The sequence below is a fragment of the Ixodes scapularis genome, unplaced genomic scaffold (assembly GCF_016920785.2).
Source record: "Ixodes scapularis isolate PalLabHiFi unplaced genomic scaffold, ASM1692078v2 PGA_scaffold1__304_contigs__length_218370807, whole genome shotgun sequence".
NCBI classification, from domain to species: Eukaryota; Metazoa; Arthropoda; class Arachnida; order Ixodida; family Ixodidae; genus Ixodes; species Ixodes scapularis.
In genome coordinates this window covers 105,334,037-105,353,777 of record NW_024609846.1, presented here as the reverse complement: position 1 = coordinate 105,353,777, position 19,741 = coordinate 105,334,037, and the positions used below count along the sequence as shown (strand labels likewise).

The 19,741-nt window shown below is 45.3% G+C and overlaps 1 protein-coding gene across 2 annotated transcripts; it reads right to left on the bottom strand.

The window, feature by feature from the left end:
- Positions 1-955: 955 nt before the first annotated feature.
- On the bottom strand, positions 956-19,680 carry LOC8042591 (serine/threonine-protein phosphatase Pgam5, mitochondrial). 2 transcript variants are annotated; one of them, XM_029991936.4, is made up of 5 exons: positions 19,460-19,680; positions 18,633-18,811; positions 12,744-12,961; positions 5,495-5,625; positions 956-1,263 (listed from the first exon to the last, which is right to left on the bottom strand). In XM_029991936.4, the coding sequence occupies exons 1-5, from the start codon at positions 19,603-19,605 to the stop codon at positions 1,113-1,115; spliced, it is 825 nt and encodes a 274-aa protein (XP_029847796.1). In that variant the 5' UTR covers positions 19,606-19,680; the 3' UTR covers positions 956-1,112. The 2 variants fall into 2 exon arrangements, with proteins under 2 accessions (XP_029847796.1, XP_029847797.1); XM_029991937.4 differs by having other exon boundaries at positions 12,747-12,961; positions 19,460-19,655.
- Between the last annotated feature and the right edge of the window lie 61 nt (positions 19,681-19,741).

The window sequence follows — 19,741 nt, the reverse complement described above, 5'->3', positions numbered from 1 at the left end:
AGCACGGTGGCTGTGGGGTCGTTCTCCAAGCACCGGGAAATATTTTCACTTTCTGTCGGGATATTCTTAAATAACGGTGGGCAATCTTTTAAACTTTATTTTTTTTACCACTGTCCATACCAAGAACCTTGCTGTTCCCTGTGGGTCCTTTAAGTCTCCTGGATGCACCCTTTCATTCAAAAGCACCTCATTTACGTCGCGATTACCAGTCATTATAAGCTGCATCTGCTTCGTCCCCTCAGTATGCAACAGAACAAGCACGTAATAAATGGTGCATACTCCGCAGATAACCTCCGCCTAACCACGACTGGGATTCTCTCGACGTTACGCATGGCTACCCACCAGGCCGCTGGTTTGACATCCGACTGTAGACCAACTCAACTCTCCAACGTCGCGCGACTGCGGCTGTCGACTCTGCGCATGCGTGGACGCCTCACTCGATGCGAACCTGGTTTCTGTAAATGTGCGGTGCCCACACCCGGTGGGGGCAAACGTGGGCATGTTTGTAAACATAAAAAAATGTACCGCTCATCCCGAAAGATTGGAAAACATCCCAATATGGTGGAGACTCCAACACCACGGAATTCGCCCGCCTCCTGCCAGCTCGATGGAGTCTTTTCAGACAGGCCGCTGTGCAGTATTTTCAGTCACACCAGAAAAAAGGGCGTAACTTTGACAATGTACTTTTCACAGTTTATCAGTCTGAAAATTGTCAAACAGATGATTTCATACGTTACTTTTTAAAGCATGGCAGAATCACATTAAAAAAAGGCTTTTTTTTATAGAAAAAGTAATACACCATTTAGCCCCCAAAGTAAAATAAAATTGAAATTAACGAGGAATGCCAGGGCCCACGAACCAACACGCAAGCATTTGGACAAACTTGCCATCCATCGCGCCGTTTGCAACCATTAATGCATGCACATAAATGTAAAGGACTGAGACCCAGCTGTTGCAACAGTCATCGAGACCCCGTCTCTTCAAACAGTATTGTGTGCACTACACTTTATTTTCCGCGCTCTTGTGGCCCTTTTCCTCGGCCCCCCTCCCGCTCCGGTCGGGGACTCGGCTCAGTTCGGGCGAGCGGCGTGCCTACACTTTTTCCGGAGCGGCTAGTTGGTGGTGATCATGTCCTTTGGCAAGTGTCCGCTGTCCCCCACTGTCCGCACCAGGACCCTGCCGGAGGGCAGGATGCTCACGACAGAGATGCTGCAGTTGGTCAGCGAGAACCGCAGCCAGCCCTCGGGGGGAAACTGCAGGGCCCTGGTAGAGCCACGTGCGACGGAAAGAAAGGGACGGTTGACTTGGCAAACTTTCATCAGCAACCATTTTCTACTGGTAGCGCCGCCAATATCCTAGTCGTACCCGTACCCTTAACCACAGTTAAGTGTTTAAAAAGACACGTATAATTAAAAAAAAATTTACCACAAAAGCAATATTTATGCCTATAGACGCAATTAAGGTACAGAAGGTGGAGGTCGCAGCCCGCTAAGCCCCGCCCCGTGCTTACATCTCTCATTGGCTGGAGAGATGATTAGCGTGTAAATTGTTGGTTATAAATTTGTATCTCCGTGCCGTAATAGCATTTTTAATTGCCTTTATTTTTGTGAGTTTAAGAAACAAATAATCTAGATAGAGTAATTATTGTTTTCAAAAATATCCCAAGACTGACTTTCCGCTTCGACTTCAACAATAAACGCTGCTGCCGGCATCTGCGGAGTGCTGAACAAGCCTAGCTCATTGAGCTCTTCAATTTTTATGAGTGTGGGTTCTTTTGAGTTCGTAGAGGTCTTTAGAGAAAGGTCTCATCAACCAACATAGTTTGTAGCAAACAACTGTCACAGGTATGCGTCTTTAAAAGTGCTGCGCGGATCCTTGTTTTCGTAGTGGGAGTGGCCTCAACGCAGCGTCCCACATTCACTATTTTGATTGATCTGGCTTGATTTCTTTTTTTGCGTGTGTTGATGCTGAACAAAGATGCTGGCTCCTGTAAAAGTGGCCCCGCTGCTCTGTGCATTGTGCAACCTTCGTGAATGCGACCACGGTTTCAATACCGAGAAGATTCCTACACAAGTAAGAATTTGTGAGCCAATTCACTGGAGGCGATTGGGCATTCAGCTCGCATGAGAGGAAACCAGGTATGTTCCCTGCATTTTGCTTCAAAAGGTAAGTAGCTCTCAAGTTTTGCAGTGCACTTGGCCTGCCAAAGCGAAAAATTTTAGGTCTCGTTTTAATTGTGCGTCATGACGCTCTCTCACCATGCTCAAGGATGCCGTCCGAAAAAAAATAATGACAAGATAAAAGCTGAAATGACAGCAATTTTGTTGCTTTTTTTAGTTTTCTCGGTCGCCTTTTACCGCACATCGACAGGCGCTGACAGACGCTTGTATTGGACTGTCGCTTGCACATGATGGAATGCTAGAACGCTGCTTTCATGATCAAGTTTTGTGAGTGTTGTAAAAGTTTTCAGACGGAGGCGGAATAGCAGACGGACGAAGGCCAAAACGGATGCCGACGGGCAGCGTTCATGTCCTAGTCCTTTGGGCATGGCAGACAATGATAGATGGTGGTGAAATAGCAGACGTTGCCAAAGGCTGTTACGCATCCGCTCGCACAACTAGCAGCAACGTTGACTAGCAGGCGTTGTCAGACGCCAGACTAGAGTTGCCGGATGTCGAAAAAGGGAGATGCCAGGATTGATAGCGTGTTCGGCGGAGCAGTGCAGTCAATCTAGCGGTAATGGGCGGAGCAACTGATTTGTGTGTGGGCTCAGAGCGAATGAGACCTTCACCTAAATTGCATCTAACAGTGTAAATATTGCTCAAAAAATTTTGTTTTTCTCGTGGAAAGATTACGAAAAAAAATATATGTTCCATTTATACTCTTTAAAAAAAAACTTTTTTTTTCTCAATGTAGTGTCTCTTTAACTGCGGTTAAGGGTGCTCGTGTAACTAGGGTACTGTTGGCAGTAACCACTAACCGTACTCTAGCGTAACTGAAGTTTAGAATGGCCGTCAGATGCCCTTAATCGCAGACGAGTCTGACCTCAATCATGCTTAACAGCGGTTAAGGGTGCCCACGTAACTACCGCAACATCCCGAGTCATCGCCCACCCCCCTGCTGCCTGCAACTCATAAAAGAAAGTGGGGTGGGTCGTGTCTCGGTGTGTAAGCACAAAAAGTTTAGAAAAAGCTAAAAACAAAAACGCCCATTGTTTTGTATGTATCTAGCGTTGCTGCACAGGAGAAACATTGAACTGAAAACTTGAATTATTTTCAAGGCTTTACGCAAGAAATGCCGATGAAAGAATATTTTTCTATCGTCCGCTGCTTGTATGCGTGCGATTAACACCGCCGATCGGCATACATTGCAAAAGCTTGTTCCGTGAAAGCATGCTTCTAAGACCGCTATGTTTCCTTCGCTATAATCCCTAGCCTTTGTGATCTGTAGATTCAAAAATAAACGGAGTAAAAAAAAAGTCAACAAGAAAATAGAAAAACCAACCAGGCACAACCAGCGAGCGAGTGAGCAGACGGGTGAGTGAGCGGACGGGCGGGCGGGCGGGCGGGCGGGCAGACAAGCGGGTTGGCGAGCGAAAGAAGTGACGGAAAGTGATGCTGGGGAAGTGGAAAAGCCGGCGACCGTGTTGGCAGATACCTTGGCGTTGGGGCAAGTCGGGCGCCTAGTCAATCACAAGGAGCACGCTCTTCTGCAACTTTCTTGATTGGTGCACGCACGCGTCCGTGCACGGCACGGTATCGACGCAGGTTGAGGTGGTGTTGCTGCATGGCGTGGACGGCACCACGATAACATGGAGTTCGAAATGGGACGCTTTACAAACGTCTGTGTTCCAGCAAATCTTTATTTACCCATTGGCTTTGTCTCAAACATTGCACAACCTTACCAACTGCAATTGCAATGTTCCAAGCGGGTTCGGGGTGACCCCATTTGGGTAGAGACAATCCTTGACTTTACACTCCGCATTTACATTCCAGGATGTTGGGCGTTCGCTGACCCCGCTGACCTGCTTGTGTTATCTTTTCATCTCTTTTTTTTTTGTCTGAACAATATTTCTTGTAAGCAAAACAAAGTTTACTTTTGTTATCTCTTTCGCTTTCGTTTCGCACAAATGTATTCAGACTTCGGGGTCACGGAAATCGGGAAGGAAATGCGTAAACAAAGTGAAGTGTCTCTCCACCCTCGGTTTTACTTTGACACGGACGTCCTCCAACTGCAAGGTCCGCGGCAGCGTCATTCGGGTAGGATTAGTGTTCGTGGATCGCGGAAAAAATTGGTTGGTTTGCTCTGTATGTTTATACAGCCTTGATGGAGATGCGCCTCAACAGGTAATCGGTCTCTTAGCCGCAGACTCCGCATTGGGGTATTTGTAGGGGCGGACGATCGCGGCGTGTTTTTTCAGAAATCGATATCCGTCCAAAAAGGGGGGCGGGCGATGACTCGAGATATTAAGTATAAATAAGCTACTCTTTAGAGTAACGACCATTCAGCCCTCATGGTGCTTAGAATCATTATTGCCAGTTGTTTGAAGCTTCATCAAACATAGCAGGAAATGATATTCAGTCCTCTGGAAACGTTCAAACAGTCCGCAACGAATCAAAATGATGTCGCCCGAGCTTCCCGATACTGTACAATTGCACCCCCTCTGCAATAAGCACCCACAAGATAATGGGGCAATGAAGTGCCGATACTCCAAGTGTAGCTTACTTAGTTTAGCTACTGGTAACTGACCCAATAAAAATGTGAAAGAGGAGCTCTCGGATATTCTGCCCAGAGCAACCTTTCGTAAAGTATCGACCACTCCGTATAAACTTCGATTGTGTCTGCACAGTCAAGACGCCACAAGAGTGCTCTGGGAAAGACACCCGAATGCTTCCTTTAAACAGTACCAGCCCCAGTTCCACCATCTAGCACGTGAATGTGGACATCGAGTAGCAATGTTCTCATCTTGAAACAGCCTTTCGTTTCGTCCAGTTCTCTTTGTCCGTCTCTAGTCATGCTGTTTCCCGAGTGATTTCACGAGTGAATTCATTCTGTGAAGCAATGTTCTCCGCTTATTTCCACAGGAGATAAGCAAAAAACATTACATGGTTCCATAACCGAGCATTTTGCCTTACTTCGAAACCTGGGGTACTTTCGTGTTCAGAGAGCAGCCTGTCAAAGCCTAACCGCCAGAGACGAAGTAATGCATAAGTAAATACAATTGTGTTCTGTGTCTGTATGTTTATATAGCCGGAAGTTAGCCCCAAATGGGCGTCTGGTGCCCAAACGAGCAGGGGTTGGGATTGAAAGCAGGATCACCGGGTTCTGCAGAGCAAATTTTCCCTCCATGTGCTTCGAGTTGCAATGCACTAGCCCACTCAGCCACCGATCCCCCGTAATGCGTAACGTGTTACAATGAATGTCGCAACAAGTACCGCTTGGCCTTTCAAGCAGAATAAGCGGAATGGCTAGAGGTAGAAGACGTGGGCTGCACCTGCAAATCCAGTAGCGGATGACGTTGGCATGGCACACAATGATCTCGTGGGAGTCTTCCGCCTGACTGGGCGACGCCCGGTAGAAGTACTTTCTAAATCCCGCTTCTATCCTTGCGCCGTCCGTGAAGAACTGAAAAAAGATATAGGACAAACAAGCAAGGAGCTTAGGGACTGTATTTAACATCCAAGTTTGATCTCTGTACACTAATAGCCCCTGCCACTGGCAGATGCTGAGTGCGCCGCGCTAGCTGTCGTCGAGTGGTTAACCTCCGCGAACGATCGGTCACTTGATCTACCCCAGTGGCATGCACCGCGAAGCAAATCGAGCGTAACGCTCCCCAGCAGCACCGCTTTCAGAGCATCTGCCCGCGCTTTTTAACAGTTACAATTCCCGTTGCCATCTTGCTTAAAACATCAACCCTGGATTGGAAGCACACCAGATTGTTTACTACTAGATGATTAACAGTGATCCGATGGTAAGCGACAATTAATTTTTCCTTACAGTTATATAAATCTGATGAAGACAACTACAAGTACTTGTACGAGCCGTAGGATGCAATTACGCAACAGAATACCAAACACGTATGTCATAAAGCAATCGTCATCTCCAAAGGCAACTTCCATCTCCGGAGTATTTCGCATATTGTCTTCTAATTATTCTAATTACTTTACAGAGGCCACACAATGAAGAAACGACATACCTCTTCATCTGATATGTGCACACAATGTCTTCAACGTAACGCGATATCAATTGAGCTTCTTTGCTGGCAAGGCGAACGACTCGACAAACACTTCACCGAGAATGGCTGCCTTGTCATCACTCAAGCTGGAGCTCGAAGAGCTGGTATCTTTGTCGTCTTCGTCGCTGTTGCCGCTTTCGCTGTCACTGCTTTTTTAGAATGACCTTTTAGAATGAACTGCAACGATGCCATTGCCACAGTATTTTCGGTCGATGCGGTCATGACGAGAGGAACGAGAGTGAGCACAACAAGAGAGCCTGCCAAGCAATCAAAACCAAAAAGTCGCGAAACTCCCTCGCAGGAACATTGATATTGAAGCTGAAACGTTGCAAGTGATTACAGATCGTACTCCTCCGAAAAAGGCAGCACGGAGAACTACTCCAGACTGCTCGATGCGCTCCACCACTTCCCCACAGATCGGTTGGAGCCACTCGGCTAGCGTTCCACCGACTCCAGATCTAAAAGCGGGACACGGAGAGATTGCTCGCATCTCACGAGGGGAACAAGAATGCGCTTGGCGAGCACACGCCCGGGGCTCGGTAATTGCCGGGGGAAGGGGCTATAATATACAGGAGTCCTGCATATCTTGTTGTAAACAGCAAAGATCAGGAGTTATGAAACTGTTGGATGCCGAGAATGCCCATCAGTCTCAAAAGACAACCGAGGATACCCCCTCCCCCTCCAGCATTGATGCCGTAAAGCATTAAAAAATGTACAGACTCGATTCATAGAAATGCACACAACAATGCATGGCTCAATGTGCTAAAATGGTTCTTAAACTCGGCAAACAGTTTACTTCGGGGCGGGGACAAACAAGAGGACGCTTGACGAACCCAGGCGCTTCCCAGAGTACCACCAGGCGTTCCCTGGGCTCCTAAATTTCTTTGACCATCTCAGTGCCTAAGAAAAGTGCTTCTCGAGTTTGGGTGCTGCTTTAGCAAATATGAACCATCCAATCATGCTTAACAATGTGTGCAAAACGACCCTAGTATCTGCTTTGTTGTTTACATGGTCTATGGGCCTTTGCATTGCTTGATCACATTAATGCTATGGTGGCAGGGGTTCTCACTGATTAATCGAGAGATGTAGGTGTTCCTCAGTAGAGGAAAAGGTTCAGAACCTACTGCTTCATGTTTTATAGAACAGTTAAATCTTTTTACAGTGATTTCCCGAACACTCTTCCCCCACCCGCACACCCTTTTTCGAGCACATTCGGCACCAAATACCTACAACACATGCCTGTCCGACGTGGGAATTCCTTCAAAGTGAAATGCTGGCCCTTGCTCATGTGGCACAGATGTGAAATTCCCATCGAGCCTCCGATTAAGAGATTGGTCTTTTCAAAAGGGCTTCATCTCCAAAGCAATCCCTATCGGCAAGTCACTTACGATTTCAATGAGACCTTTTTTTACCTGTTTTAACACCTATGCCTTTGGTCCTCCGGTGTTGTGAACTTCTTTATGTGGTCATGAATAAAGTCTAAGCTTGTTATAACGGACCTTGATTTTGACCAAGATTTTGGTCAGTTGCAAGAGGAGTATACTGTACGCAGATATGAAGTTCAGTCAGTGGTATGTAGAGCAAAACCAACCGAACTTCATAAATCGGTACGTTATATCCAAATGTCTGTTGTAATGAGCTTAGACTGTACATGGCTATAGTACCTACTTTGAGGGCATCCCAGTTTGGTCACTTAGTACTTTTGCACCTTTATGCCAAAGCAAAAAAAAAAGTACTAAGAGTAGATATAGCTGCTGATGCATGACTAAACTAAAAGTTATTAGCATCTGCCAAGTGAAATATGAAGCTACAGTAGAAAGTCTGGGAAAGCTTTTGATTGAGTCAGCAATAATAACATGGTACAGTGCTACCAATGCCCCTGACTGCAACATGCAGCGCTCTTAAAACAGGCCATGTTTTCTGACAAGGTCAGAGTGTCAATTATAACCATTTTCAAGCTTACGTTTAAGTTTCAAGGTTAGAAACAGGATACAAGATTTTAGTTGAGGTGCAAGACAATGTATGTACTTAAAAAAAGATATGTAGAAATAAAGGGACATTCCAATGTAGCTTTTTTTGCGCGTGCAAACTTCAGCATTTATTGAAAATATGCAGGAATGACTTGAAACACTCATTTTAGAACTGGAAGTTTCCAAAATTATTCCTTACATTTATATTTTCTGGTCATCATTGAACAGCATGTAAACACAAGAAAAACCAGCCTATTATTACCAAATCTTTTCCACTGCGACAAAGTGCTTTGTCCAAGCAGATTTTCTAAAATATATTAGAATTCATCTTTAGGTAGTGATAACTAATGCAATATTGTCACCTTCTAAAAGTATGAAACAGTGATTTCAACACCTACTGGTATGCACACATCTATGAACAAAAAATAAGTGTGCATATAAGCTGGTGTGAATTGCTTGAGAATGAGCTAAAAAAAAAAAAAGAACAAACATGAAGTCGAGGTTTCATGTTCGTGCTGTTGAGACTTTGAGTTTGTGTATGTTGTCCCTTAGTTTACCTCAGAATCGATGTTCCTCGTAATTATGTGCACATCTGTTTAAATGAGGTCAAGTTGCACACTACAGGAGAAGGAAACATTTGCAAATATAAACAGCAGTGGCATAGGCAGGGGGGTGTTGAAGGGTCGAAACCCCTCCCCCTTGCCTATGCCACTTTAAGCATAGGCGGAATCCTCAATCCTATGAAATTCGTGCATAGGATGGAGGAAATTTCTCTTAGTGAAATTTCCCTCCATCAGCCTCGATGGTCGCTCACGGATGCGATGAAGTCCGTCTTGCTTTCTGCTTTGCATGTCAAGGTGGCATCCGATGCAATTCCTTATTAAATTAATCTTTTCGTTGCACGGAACATCAGAAACTCCGAAGAGATAAGCCTTCATATTCTCACTACACATAGGCGCAAGGGTAGCCAAGTTTGTTTCCACATTCGGTGTGTGGTTTGCGTGATTGTGTGTCATGTCATTTCTCCGAGCGACGGAACGACGAGTTTGGACTGACAACTTCTCACTGGAAGATACGATGCTGCTGCCTTTGGACCACGCTGCAAAATAAAGTGGCCTAGCAAAGATAAGGCACTCTTTTTTTCGGCATCTGGTTCTGTAGCACGAATGTGTTAAAACTTTAATAGATAATAGACTTTGGTTTTGTGATGGTTCAGACTTACCCTTGCCCTATACATGATCCACTAGTGTTTGTGCGTGGACATTGACCTAACTTTTCAACATCAATTTTTTTTTTTTTTTGCTGCTTAGTTTTTTGTGACAGTATAGCTATCTTTGTGTTTTGTCTGAACTTCACGCGTTGGTAATGCAGGGGTACCTCAAAAAGCAGAGGAAGTTGAGTTGTGTGCTGTGAAAAAGCATTTAGAGTTGGTGGGCCGCAACTATGACAACAGTAAAACAGTGAGCCACCACGCCCATATAAATGTAAATGAAGCTTGCTCCGTTTTGAAAAATGACAATGCAGCTTTACCCGTTTTATCTTAACAGTGCCTCCCTAACCTTTGGGTGAGCGTCCCTACCGCAGACCTCACCCTGCTTCATCATTGGGGGGAAGTGGGGGCGGGGAGGTACCGCATGTTGTTGAACCCCCCCCCCCCCCCCCCTCCCGAAATAAAATCCTGGCTACGCCACTGGTAAACAGGTATCCATTTCCGAGGCAGCACAGCACAAAAAAGAAAAAAAATCTACATACACAGGTGAATCATATGTGGGTGTGTGACCTAGCCAAAGGCCATCTTTGGGTGAAAGAATGATTGCCATGTTGAAAGTAATATGGTAGAAGCTACAGAAGGCAACAATGGCCTTTCTGCAATGGTCAAACTTGTTGTATGGATGTCTAGACTGTGGAAAGACTGTCTGCTCTAAGATTATTTCTAATGTCTCCATTGTAGAGGAGCAATTCGGTCAGAGTAACACGATTGCTAACCTGGGGTCATTAATGTGCTCTATACATTAGTGATTACACAAATGTCTGCACCTTCCAGCAAGGGCAAACACTGACCTCATGGTGTTCAAGACTGCGATGAGAGTCTGCCCTAGAGGCTGCTCAGATGTAGTGCATTAGCACACTTGACCTCCAAATCACTCTCTACGTAACAGAAGTAGTTTTGGAATGTCCATATAGCCAATCTTTAGAAACATATAAAGGGATCCTGCAGTCAGTTTCAGGTTGCTTCCAAATTTGTGCAGAAACTGACGAAATTCATACTGCATAAGGAGTTACTATAGGCAGTTTCAATTTTTAAATACAATAAGAAAAGTCAAGTCGTGCGGCATTACCAGTGCATCTTCGAGCAGCCAATGAAGGAAGTGCAGTGAATGTCCCGTTAACTGCAGGACACAGAGTGAAAAGCCATTAAAATTTACTGCGCTCGTATATCAGATGGCTCCCCCAAGGGAAGGGAAATAGAAAACTAGAGAGTGAGAAGTCCCACTAAGGATATGAACACGGGGGAATGCCATTTTCGTTGTGGTATTTCAGTTTCCAGCCCTTTCTTTTTGCACAGACACTTCTGAAGTTTCTATTCCTGGAGTAGTTGTGCACGCTTGGCAGCACATCATGCCCTCGTATGACAACAGGTAAACTGGCTACCCATTGAAAAAGAATACGTAGTGCACTTTGATTCCTAAGCACCGTACATCGTAAGAGAGACGCGTCACAACAGATAACCAGACAGACAATATCAAAATTGTTATTGGAGCTTTCTTAACACCTTCTTGTAAGACTGGCAATTCTTCTTTCTGCTTGTTCTATCCAGTTATGAAAGAAGAATGCTTTTTTTGAGCAACCGTTCGGACAATATAATTCGAAACTGATATGAAATGGTAATTGATTGCAGTTTGAAGGAAAGTTAGAAGCAACATAAGATATATCTGACATATCCCTTGAGCAGCAGCTCATCTGTATACAAGGGCTGCTCTTTTTTTCCAAACATCCGAGAACAGGGTAAAGAAACCAAGATTGATAAAAAATGTCTTAATAGACGCAACATTTAGGTAAATATTGTAGCTAATCCTCCACATAATCACCCCACAGATCTGAACACTTGTCATGAAGCAACACTAAGCTTTTAATGCCCTCCGCAAAGGAGGTTGCGGCCTCAGTTCTCAGTCATTCTATCACGTGTGATCAAGACCATCAGTCACCAAAGACGTGAAATGTGTACAGAGATAACTACGTCAAAATTCAGGTAGGACGAACAGATGTCTATGATGATGAGGATGAATCAGGGAAGAATGTCTGTGACAACTGGCAGTCTTGTTGACATGCAATGTAATGACTCAAAACCGAGGCGGCAACCTTGTTAGAGGAGGGCATCCAAAAGTTTGTGAAGCTACATGACAATTGCGTCTAATCTGCAGGGTGACGACGAAGGACGTAGCTACAATATGTATCTAAATTTTGCATACCATGTTTTCCAGCGTATAAATGACGGCTTTTTTTTTTTTCCTCCAATTTATCCGTCAGTTTGTCTTTTACAATGGCGAGGCTTACATTAACTGTTTTTTACGAGTGTGGACATTCACTGCAGAGATTTTCCCACAGGGGCTGCATTTCTCGTTCAATTAGTTGATGAGAGCATTGGAACTTGCTCTCGCTTGCGGTCATATTGCGATCGTAATACTATATGCGAGCATTTCGATGCAGTTTCGCTGTGCCGGCCAAACAAATATATATAGGTGCGACTTATATACTAATTTTTTTTTTTCTGAAAACAGTCGTTAATTAGAGGGGATGCGACTTAGAGGATTCAGTGACATAGACCAGAAAATATAGTATTTAAAAACCATATTTTCTGGTCTATAAGTTGCACCTTTGTCTAAGTCCTACTTTCCTATAAATGGCTGTTTTTAGGAAAAGAATCTGGTTTTCATCAATCTCTCTTCTTTACCCAGTTTGTCCGAGGTTTAAAGGGACACTGACACCCCCAAAATTAATTTTTTTAGACAATTTATTATGGTGTCAAAAGACTACCTAATCAATATTTTGCTAGTGTCACATATATTTTTAAGAAAATAAAAAACTCAACTGCTTGAAACCAAAACCGAAACTGGACCTGGGAGGAAGAAGAAATATAGAGGAGGAGAGTGTTGCCAGAAGTCACATGGCTGTGCAACTTTTTTTTTCAATGAACATATTTTCAGCTTTTTAAAAGATAAAAAAAATAGGTATCATATTTTGTTTTTATTCTTATCTTTGGCGGTTGTGTCTAAACCATAGAAAATGGCACGTGACCACAAAGGAGAGAGTGAGCGCAACTCAAATCGGCCAGTTCTCGATCGACGGTTTTTGGGCAGAAAGAAAATGAATTTTGAGGTGCAATTTGGGTTCTGGGTAGTTGGGCTCTCATATGTCATGTACACATGAAAATCTTGGCAAGCATAAACACCCTGTCAGTGCCCCTTTAAAAAAAAAGAAAAGCAGCCCTCGTGTCTGAAAAAGTCACCGGAGCGTGTGGACTTGGCAATCCTTGCAACCACCTTGGCTTCGGGCTTCCAGGCACCGGAGGGCGGCTCGGGGGGTATGGGGGCTCCCTCCCGGATCAGCTCGCAGGGCTCCAGGGGCAGGTGCTCGAAGTGGCCGTGGATGATGCGGGCCGTCTCGGTGGCCCGCGCCATGGTGGAGAAGACCATTCGCGAGAATGGCACGTTGAGTTGCTTCAGGCGCTGCCCCGTCACGTCCGCTTGTTTCCGCCCTACGGGAATGGAGCTTGAAGCATTCAGATCTCTTCTGTTTCAATTTGTTTCGCACGACTGTCGTGCGCAATAATACGCAATTATACTTTTTGAACTGCTGAACTTCAAGCCATCGTCACACTGCTAATACATCGTAGAAAAGACAGTCCCCGAACGCTGTCCGAAGACGTTTCCTTCTTGTCTGGCGGTCCTGTCTCGTTGGTCATACAAAAATTGCCTGCGGACATGTTCAAATCGTGCATATGCATGAAGCAAACATGCTTATGCTTAAGACATGTCCGCAGATAGTTCTACTATCGTGCTGGCAACAAACACGTCGACTTCTGTATGATGTATGAGCAGTGTGACTGGAGCTTTTAAAGGGCAGAAGCTTTGTCAGGCACCGCGCTTTTATCTCTGCACCCGTCACGGTAAACCTCGAAAACAAATAAAGAATAGAGAAAGAAGCAGTGCTCAAAGCACTCAAATGCCTGCAGTAATGGTTCCCTAAGTAGAGTCTACTTTTGATGTGAAAACATGCTGGGCTGCAACATCCGAGTGTAATTCCATGAAACCGATGTAACATGTGAAACGGAAGTGTCACATCATCGCCTGCAAGCATACCGTATTTACTCGACTGTAACGCGAGGGGTGACTTTTCACTGCTTCTAGCAAGAAAAAATAAATCGCGAATGTAACGCAAGAAGTGACTTGTAATGCGTCCGGCAAAAAAAAAAAAAAAAAGGCCAAATAAAAACTATTGAAGTAGCATGACACTGGCACATGCATGAAAAATTGCATTTATTTTTCAAATGTTGGCTAGAAGCAATCACCTGCCTCAAGACGTTGTGTCCTTGCTAGTCGTCGTCGGACGAGTTCTCGGAATCCGAGTCCTCCTCTGCACTCTCATCCTCCCAGAGAATGTCGTCTTCCGTGCCATCGAGGGCATTTGAAAGCGAACACTTTTTTGAAGGCACGAACTACCATGCTGTGTGGGAGGTCGTACCAAGCGGCAGACACCCACTCGGCAATGACCGAAGCGCTCGGTCGTTTGATTCTTCCTGAGGGTGTCAGGGTTTGATCTTCCTGGATTCAATCGTTGTACAGCTTGCGGATTCTGTCCTTAAACTGTTTGTTTAGGCACACATTGAGCGGTTGCAGAATCGAGGTCATTCCGCCGGGAATGACAGCAAGGTGTGTTTCAGTCTCTGCCAACTTCTTCTTAACCTCGGAGGTGAGGTGTCCGCGGAACGAATCCAGCACAAGGGTTGAAGACGGGTGTAGAAGAGCACCTGGTCGCCGGCACCACACTGTGTTAATCCAGTCAAGAACTAAGGAAGCTTCCATCCATCCCTTCTCCTGGCAACACACAATGACGTTCCTAGGGAACGTTCCTTTTGGAATAGTCTTCCGGCGAAAAATGATGTAAGGGGGCAGCTTGCGGCCATCTGCCAAGCATGCCAGCATTACTGACATTCTGTTCTTTTTATTCCCAGTTGTTCTAATGCGTACTTCTGGGGCACCAACGCTGTTCACAGTTCTTGACACAGGTTTATCAATATACACAGGAGTCTGATCTGCGTTGCCAATATGCCCCAATGGCATGTTTGAAGAACGACGCAAATTCATCACAAAGCGCTGAAATTCCAGTAGTTTTCCTTCAAAGTCCTGCGGCAACTTTTGCCGGATGGAGGTGGTCCGGCGGAGGGAAAACCCGTTCCTCCGCATAAACCTCTGCGCCCATCCACGTGACGCTTTGAACTCCGTTCGCGGGATGCCCATCTGCCTAGCAACATCACTCGCTTTGAACTGTATCAGTTCAACGCTGACGGCCATGAGGCGGTTGCGCTGTTCTATGACGTAATCAGCAACACGCTGCTCCAATTCCAAGTAACGGCCGTGGCGAGGCCCACGGGAACCTTTTCGGCCCGGCGCGCACATGAAAAGGCGCTCCCGCTGGAGCCGCCATTTGCGAATGGTCGACTCGTTTACGTCGAGGTTTCGGGCAGCGGCTGGATTGCCGATGTCTTCGGCCAATAAAATGGCACGCCTCTTGAAGCGGGCGTCGTACTGTGCTCGACACGCTGCCATTGTAAGGGTAGCCGAAGGTAGTTGAAACACAAGGCAGCCAAACTCACCGATGCCAACACACACAACGAACGCAACGTGCACTCCGTCAGAGAAAAAAAAGGCGGAAACAAAGAGAGAGCTATTGGCTTGCAGTGGATCCGAATGGATGGATGGATGGATGGATGGTAATGGCTATTCCCTTTGTAACGGGCGGTAGCTTGCGCCACCTAGCCTAAGTCTAAAAAGACAAAAACGTGATTCCTCCCGCCCTTTTAAGACCAATATTTCTCCCCCTAACTATCACCAGGCAGTGTGGTATATCACCAGGATGACCTTCGGGGGATCGGGCAAAAAAACTAAAAAAACATCACCCCCCTGCCTCTTCCCCCCGGTGAGGGAGTCGACAATTTTCCTCTGGTCAAACCTTTTCGGCGTTACCCCAGCACCGGACCCACTGGGAGACAGGGTTGAGACTTTGGGCCGGAGCCACGCGGGAGGGAGTCCCAATTTTCCTCTGTCCCGCCTGTTCCCAGCTGTGCTAGTTAGTTGTCCATCATTTAATTTTCCCTAGATAATTTCGACCAATCTTCTAATTGTCTCTTTGTCACTGTAATCTTTTTCTCTACCGTCCTTCCATCGTCGCCAGTGAAACTAGATACTTAAATGTAAGCTTTCGGGATCGGTTTGTCCATTTTGTGTTTAAACTTTTCATGTATAAATACTTGAATACTTTACGTGCCCACCGCGTATCATCCATTTCAGTCAACCTTTGTTCAAATTTCAATTTACTAATTGCCTCCCTGCTCTCAAAAGACGACCATCCCATGTCCCCCTGTACTCCCTCATTTGGTGTTTTTCCATGTGCTCCCAGTGCCAATCTGCCTATGCTTCTCTGTCGAATTTCTAACCCTGATTGAACGTCAGATTTCATGCACAGTACTGCATTGCCAAAAGACAGTCCTGGCACCATCACTCCCTTCCATATACCTCTGACCACTTCATATCTGTTATAGTTCCATAGTGCCTTGAGACTCATAATAGATTAATTTCTTTTCCCTTTTCTAATTGTATTCTCCCCGTGTTCCTCTAGATATTTCCTTCCCTCATTGAGCCAGACCCCTAAATATTTGTCCTTTTCTATGTGTTCTATCACTGTGTCCTGTATCTCCAGGGGTTCCCCCTTCTCATCTTTGAAACCTATTATACCCGACTTGTCCCTACTGAATTTTAGTCCTAAACTGTCCCCTTCCCTGCTGCAAATCCTAATCAGTTCCTGTATTGTCTCATGGCTTTCTGATACGAGTACAATGTCATCTGCATACATTAACATTGGCAATAGTTGATTTACCTTATGTCCTTCCTCCATGTAATTCAGGTCAAAACCTAGGTTGCACTGTTCTAATCTTTTTTCCATCTCACTGAGGTATATCATAAGGAGCAGGGGAGACAATGGGCAACCCTGTCTAAGTCCTCTTTTTATTGCTGCTGGTTTTGTAGTTTCGGCTTCCCATTTTATAATCACCCTATTCTCCGTATAAACCCGTTCTAGGAACTTAACCATGGTTCCCCCTAGGCCTTGTTCCCAAAGTTTTTCCTGATTCACAATGTCATTGGCCCCTTTGATGTCCAAAAATGCTACCCATAATGGCCTTTGGCTTGTCATTGCTATCTCTATGCACCGAGTGATTATAAACAAGTTATCATTTAATCGTCTATCCATCCTGAAACCGTTTTGGAGCTCCCCCAGAATCTGCTTTCTCTCTGCTCATTCTTCCATTCTTCTTTTTACGATTTGCATAGCTAGTCTGTATATTACTGAAGTTACTGTGATTGGTCGGTAAGATTTGATACTGTCTTTGTTTCCCTTGCCCATATAATAATCTCATCCTGCTCAATTTCCAGTCACTGGGTACCTCCCCTCCCATAAGTATCTGGTCAATCACCTGCCTTAGTTTCAATTTGCTTGTTTGGCCTAGAACTTTTATCAGTTTCATTGGTATGCCGTCTGGACCTGTCGCAGTTCCAGCCGGAACCCTTCCTTCTGCTTTCTCCCATTCCCCTATGGTCATTTCCTCTCCTTCACTATGATCCTCCTCTTGTGTTGTGTAGATGCTATTATTCTTTATGATCTGATCTGATTCTAACTCTGAAAATGCTGCTTCGATTGTATGTCTAATGTATTCCCTTGCCTCTTCCCCCTCTACCTTTGTCCCTTCCTGTGTGATTAGCGTCTGCTGGTACCCCTTGGTCTTTTTTCCCTGTGCACTGATGTGTTCCCAGAACCTTTTTGCCGCATTCTTATCCTTTTGGTTTATCTCTATCATCCACTGGACCCCTGCCCTCCCAATTTTGGCCTGTATTAATGCTGATGCCTCCCGCTTTCGTTACTGAAAGTCCTCCCATTTTGCTGTCACTTTGGCTGGTGTGGCCCCCTTATTTTTTGCCCATCTGTGTTCTCTGGATGCCGCTTGGCGTCTCGATATTGCTGCCTTGACCTCTTTATCCCACCAGCTTTTGAGCTTGCGTTTATGTTTTCTTCCTCCTTGTCTGGTTCGATGTTTCTCTAATCCTCTTTTGAAAACAGTAACTAAGTCTTCATATGTCCATTCTCTTTCCGGTAGCTTGGATACTATGTTCTCGATCCGCTTAGATACCTCCTGTAATTGTTTATCGTTTAAGTTATTTCTACCCTCTTGTTTTTGATTTTGCGTTTCTGATTTTACTGTGCCAAATCTGATCTTGATTCTCTTATGGTTGCTCCCCAGACTTTTTGTGCTTTCCTCATCTATTTCCATACCTCCAAGTCTGTTGTATATCTTCCGTGACATTAAACAGTAGTCGATAGTCGAGAATGGCTTTTGGCAGGCACATGTTGCCAACATAGGTCGCGGAACGCCCAAATCTGGCGCCTTCAATTAGGTCTGGGCGTATCGTTGCAATTTTTAGATAACTTTAATTTCGGTATTCGATTGTAACGCGAGGGTTGACTTTAGGCAGCCATAATCTGGCAATAAACTCGCGTTACAATCGAGTAAATACGGTAAGTGGCAGTGTGGGGGAGGAAGGAAAGGAGGGAGGGAGGAGGGGGAGGGAAGGACAGTAACAAATTTTTATGACATGTTACACATCTCTTTTGTCTTTTACACGAGTGCACTTTTGTCTCAGTTCAGTTCCTGCTCTTCAGATAAAGCCAGTAGTATAAAAAAAATAAACAAACCTATGAAATGTTATATTACGACAGGCAGTAGGAGCATAAGAGTGGTGAATAGTAGGAAGCATGGACATGTCTGGTGTTGCGTATTTGTACGCCCTCACTAGATGGTGCCACCGACTCGCTCCGTAACGAATGTGCCGAGGAACGCTAAGAAACTCTCGTAAGACAGGGCCGGCTCTGGAACTGCGAGGATGGAAGGCTGCTGTCGTTCCGACCGCTTGTTCTTAGTCAATAAAGTATAATGTTAACACCCAAACCCCGAAGTACATAACACTCGGCTTACGGAAACATGTGCTAATGTGCTTCGTGTCTTGTACCAATGTGGCTCCCTCCTCCCATCTGGCCTGGCGGAACGCTCAACTAGCTCAATTTCCACAAATGGCATAAAAAATGGTGCCACACAGTACCCAGCTCTGTGAGAATGAGATCCCGGTCCGAGTCTCCCTTGAGGTTGTACTGGCCATGCCTGATGAGATACAGGTGCCGTATGGCTGTTGGCTTGTGCTGCTGAAGGGCCTCATTGTAGCGGTTCTGCTGTTCTGGACTATCGTTCTTGGCTGGCTTCACGCAGCTCTCAGGGTCACGCCTGCAACAAATGGTACGCTAATTTCGCCATAGTGTTGCCTAATAAATAGATTTTTTTTATGTGTTAATTGGTAATCAGTCAGCTAAAAGTTTCAGATGTGAAAGAAGCTTGACATTGGTGATAAGACTGATCCTGAGACGGTCCTTTTCACAAAGATTCGGTAGTAATTAGGCGTTGCGCACAGTTTATGCCGTTTCAGTCCTTTACTCATTTTACGCACCAGGCGTGGTCATTTTACGATTAGCCCCCGGTACGTATTGAGTTAACTTTCTATGAAAAAAAAAAAAAAACGAGACCAGGGACTACGTCATCGTTCGTCGGAATACTGAGACTCTGAAACTATGAGAGGATTCCCATCTATGAAATGTGGCGAATATTTGTTCGCACTCAAGTAGAGATGCTAGAGGCACCGAAAGACCAAAGGTCCATACGAGGGATTCGCCGGAAAGCAACACTTTGCCACCGCAACTGGCTGTTGTTGTTTTCTTTATCTCTTCGACAAATGTTGGTTTGATCAGTTTACTTTGCGCAGAGATATAACTAAGGTACCAATTCAAGGTTCTTTGGATGCATGCAGTTGCAAACGGCGCCGGAAACTCATGTGCGCAAATGATTGGCGTGTCTGAGAGCGCTCCCTTCCGCTCTTACCTGTCCCAGTTCTTGTCCCATTTCGTAGACGGAGAAGCGTTTGTCGTCCAAGATGCATGGGCCTTGTTTTTCCGCACGTCATTCGCGTAAACAACGAATGTAGCGATGCCACCTCCGATAATACCGGCAAATGCTTTACCAAGCATGCTGCATGCATCAAACTGACAACTGCTACAACCTACCGCGCCCCGATCACATGGCCAACGAACCTCTGCACCATCATGCGCGGTCAGCCTTCGCGGAAACAAATAGTTAAACTATGCCGTAGCCTTAAGGTTTTGT

Bases quoted from the DNA above. Each gene is read 5' to 3' on its own strand.
- LOC8042591 (XM_029991936.4), bottom strand. From the start codon at position 19,605: ATGCTTGGTAAAGCATTTGCCGGTATTATCGGAGGTGGCATCGCTACA. The intron at 18,812-19,459 runs GTAAGAGCGGAA...CATTTGTTGCAG, and splicing joins TGGGACAAGAACTGGGACAG to GCGTGACCCTGAGAGCTGCG. The intron at 12,962-18,632 runs GTACTGTGTGGC...CCATTCCCGTAG, and splicing joins TCTCATTCTCACAGAGCTGG to GGCGGAAACAAGCGGACGTG.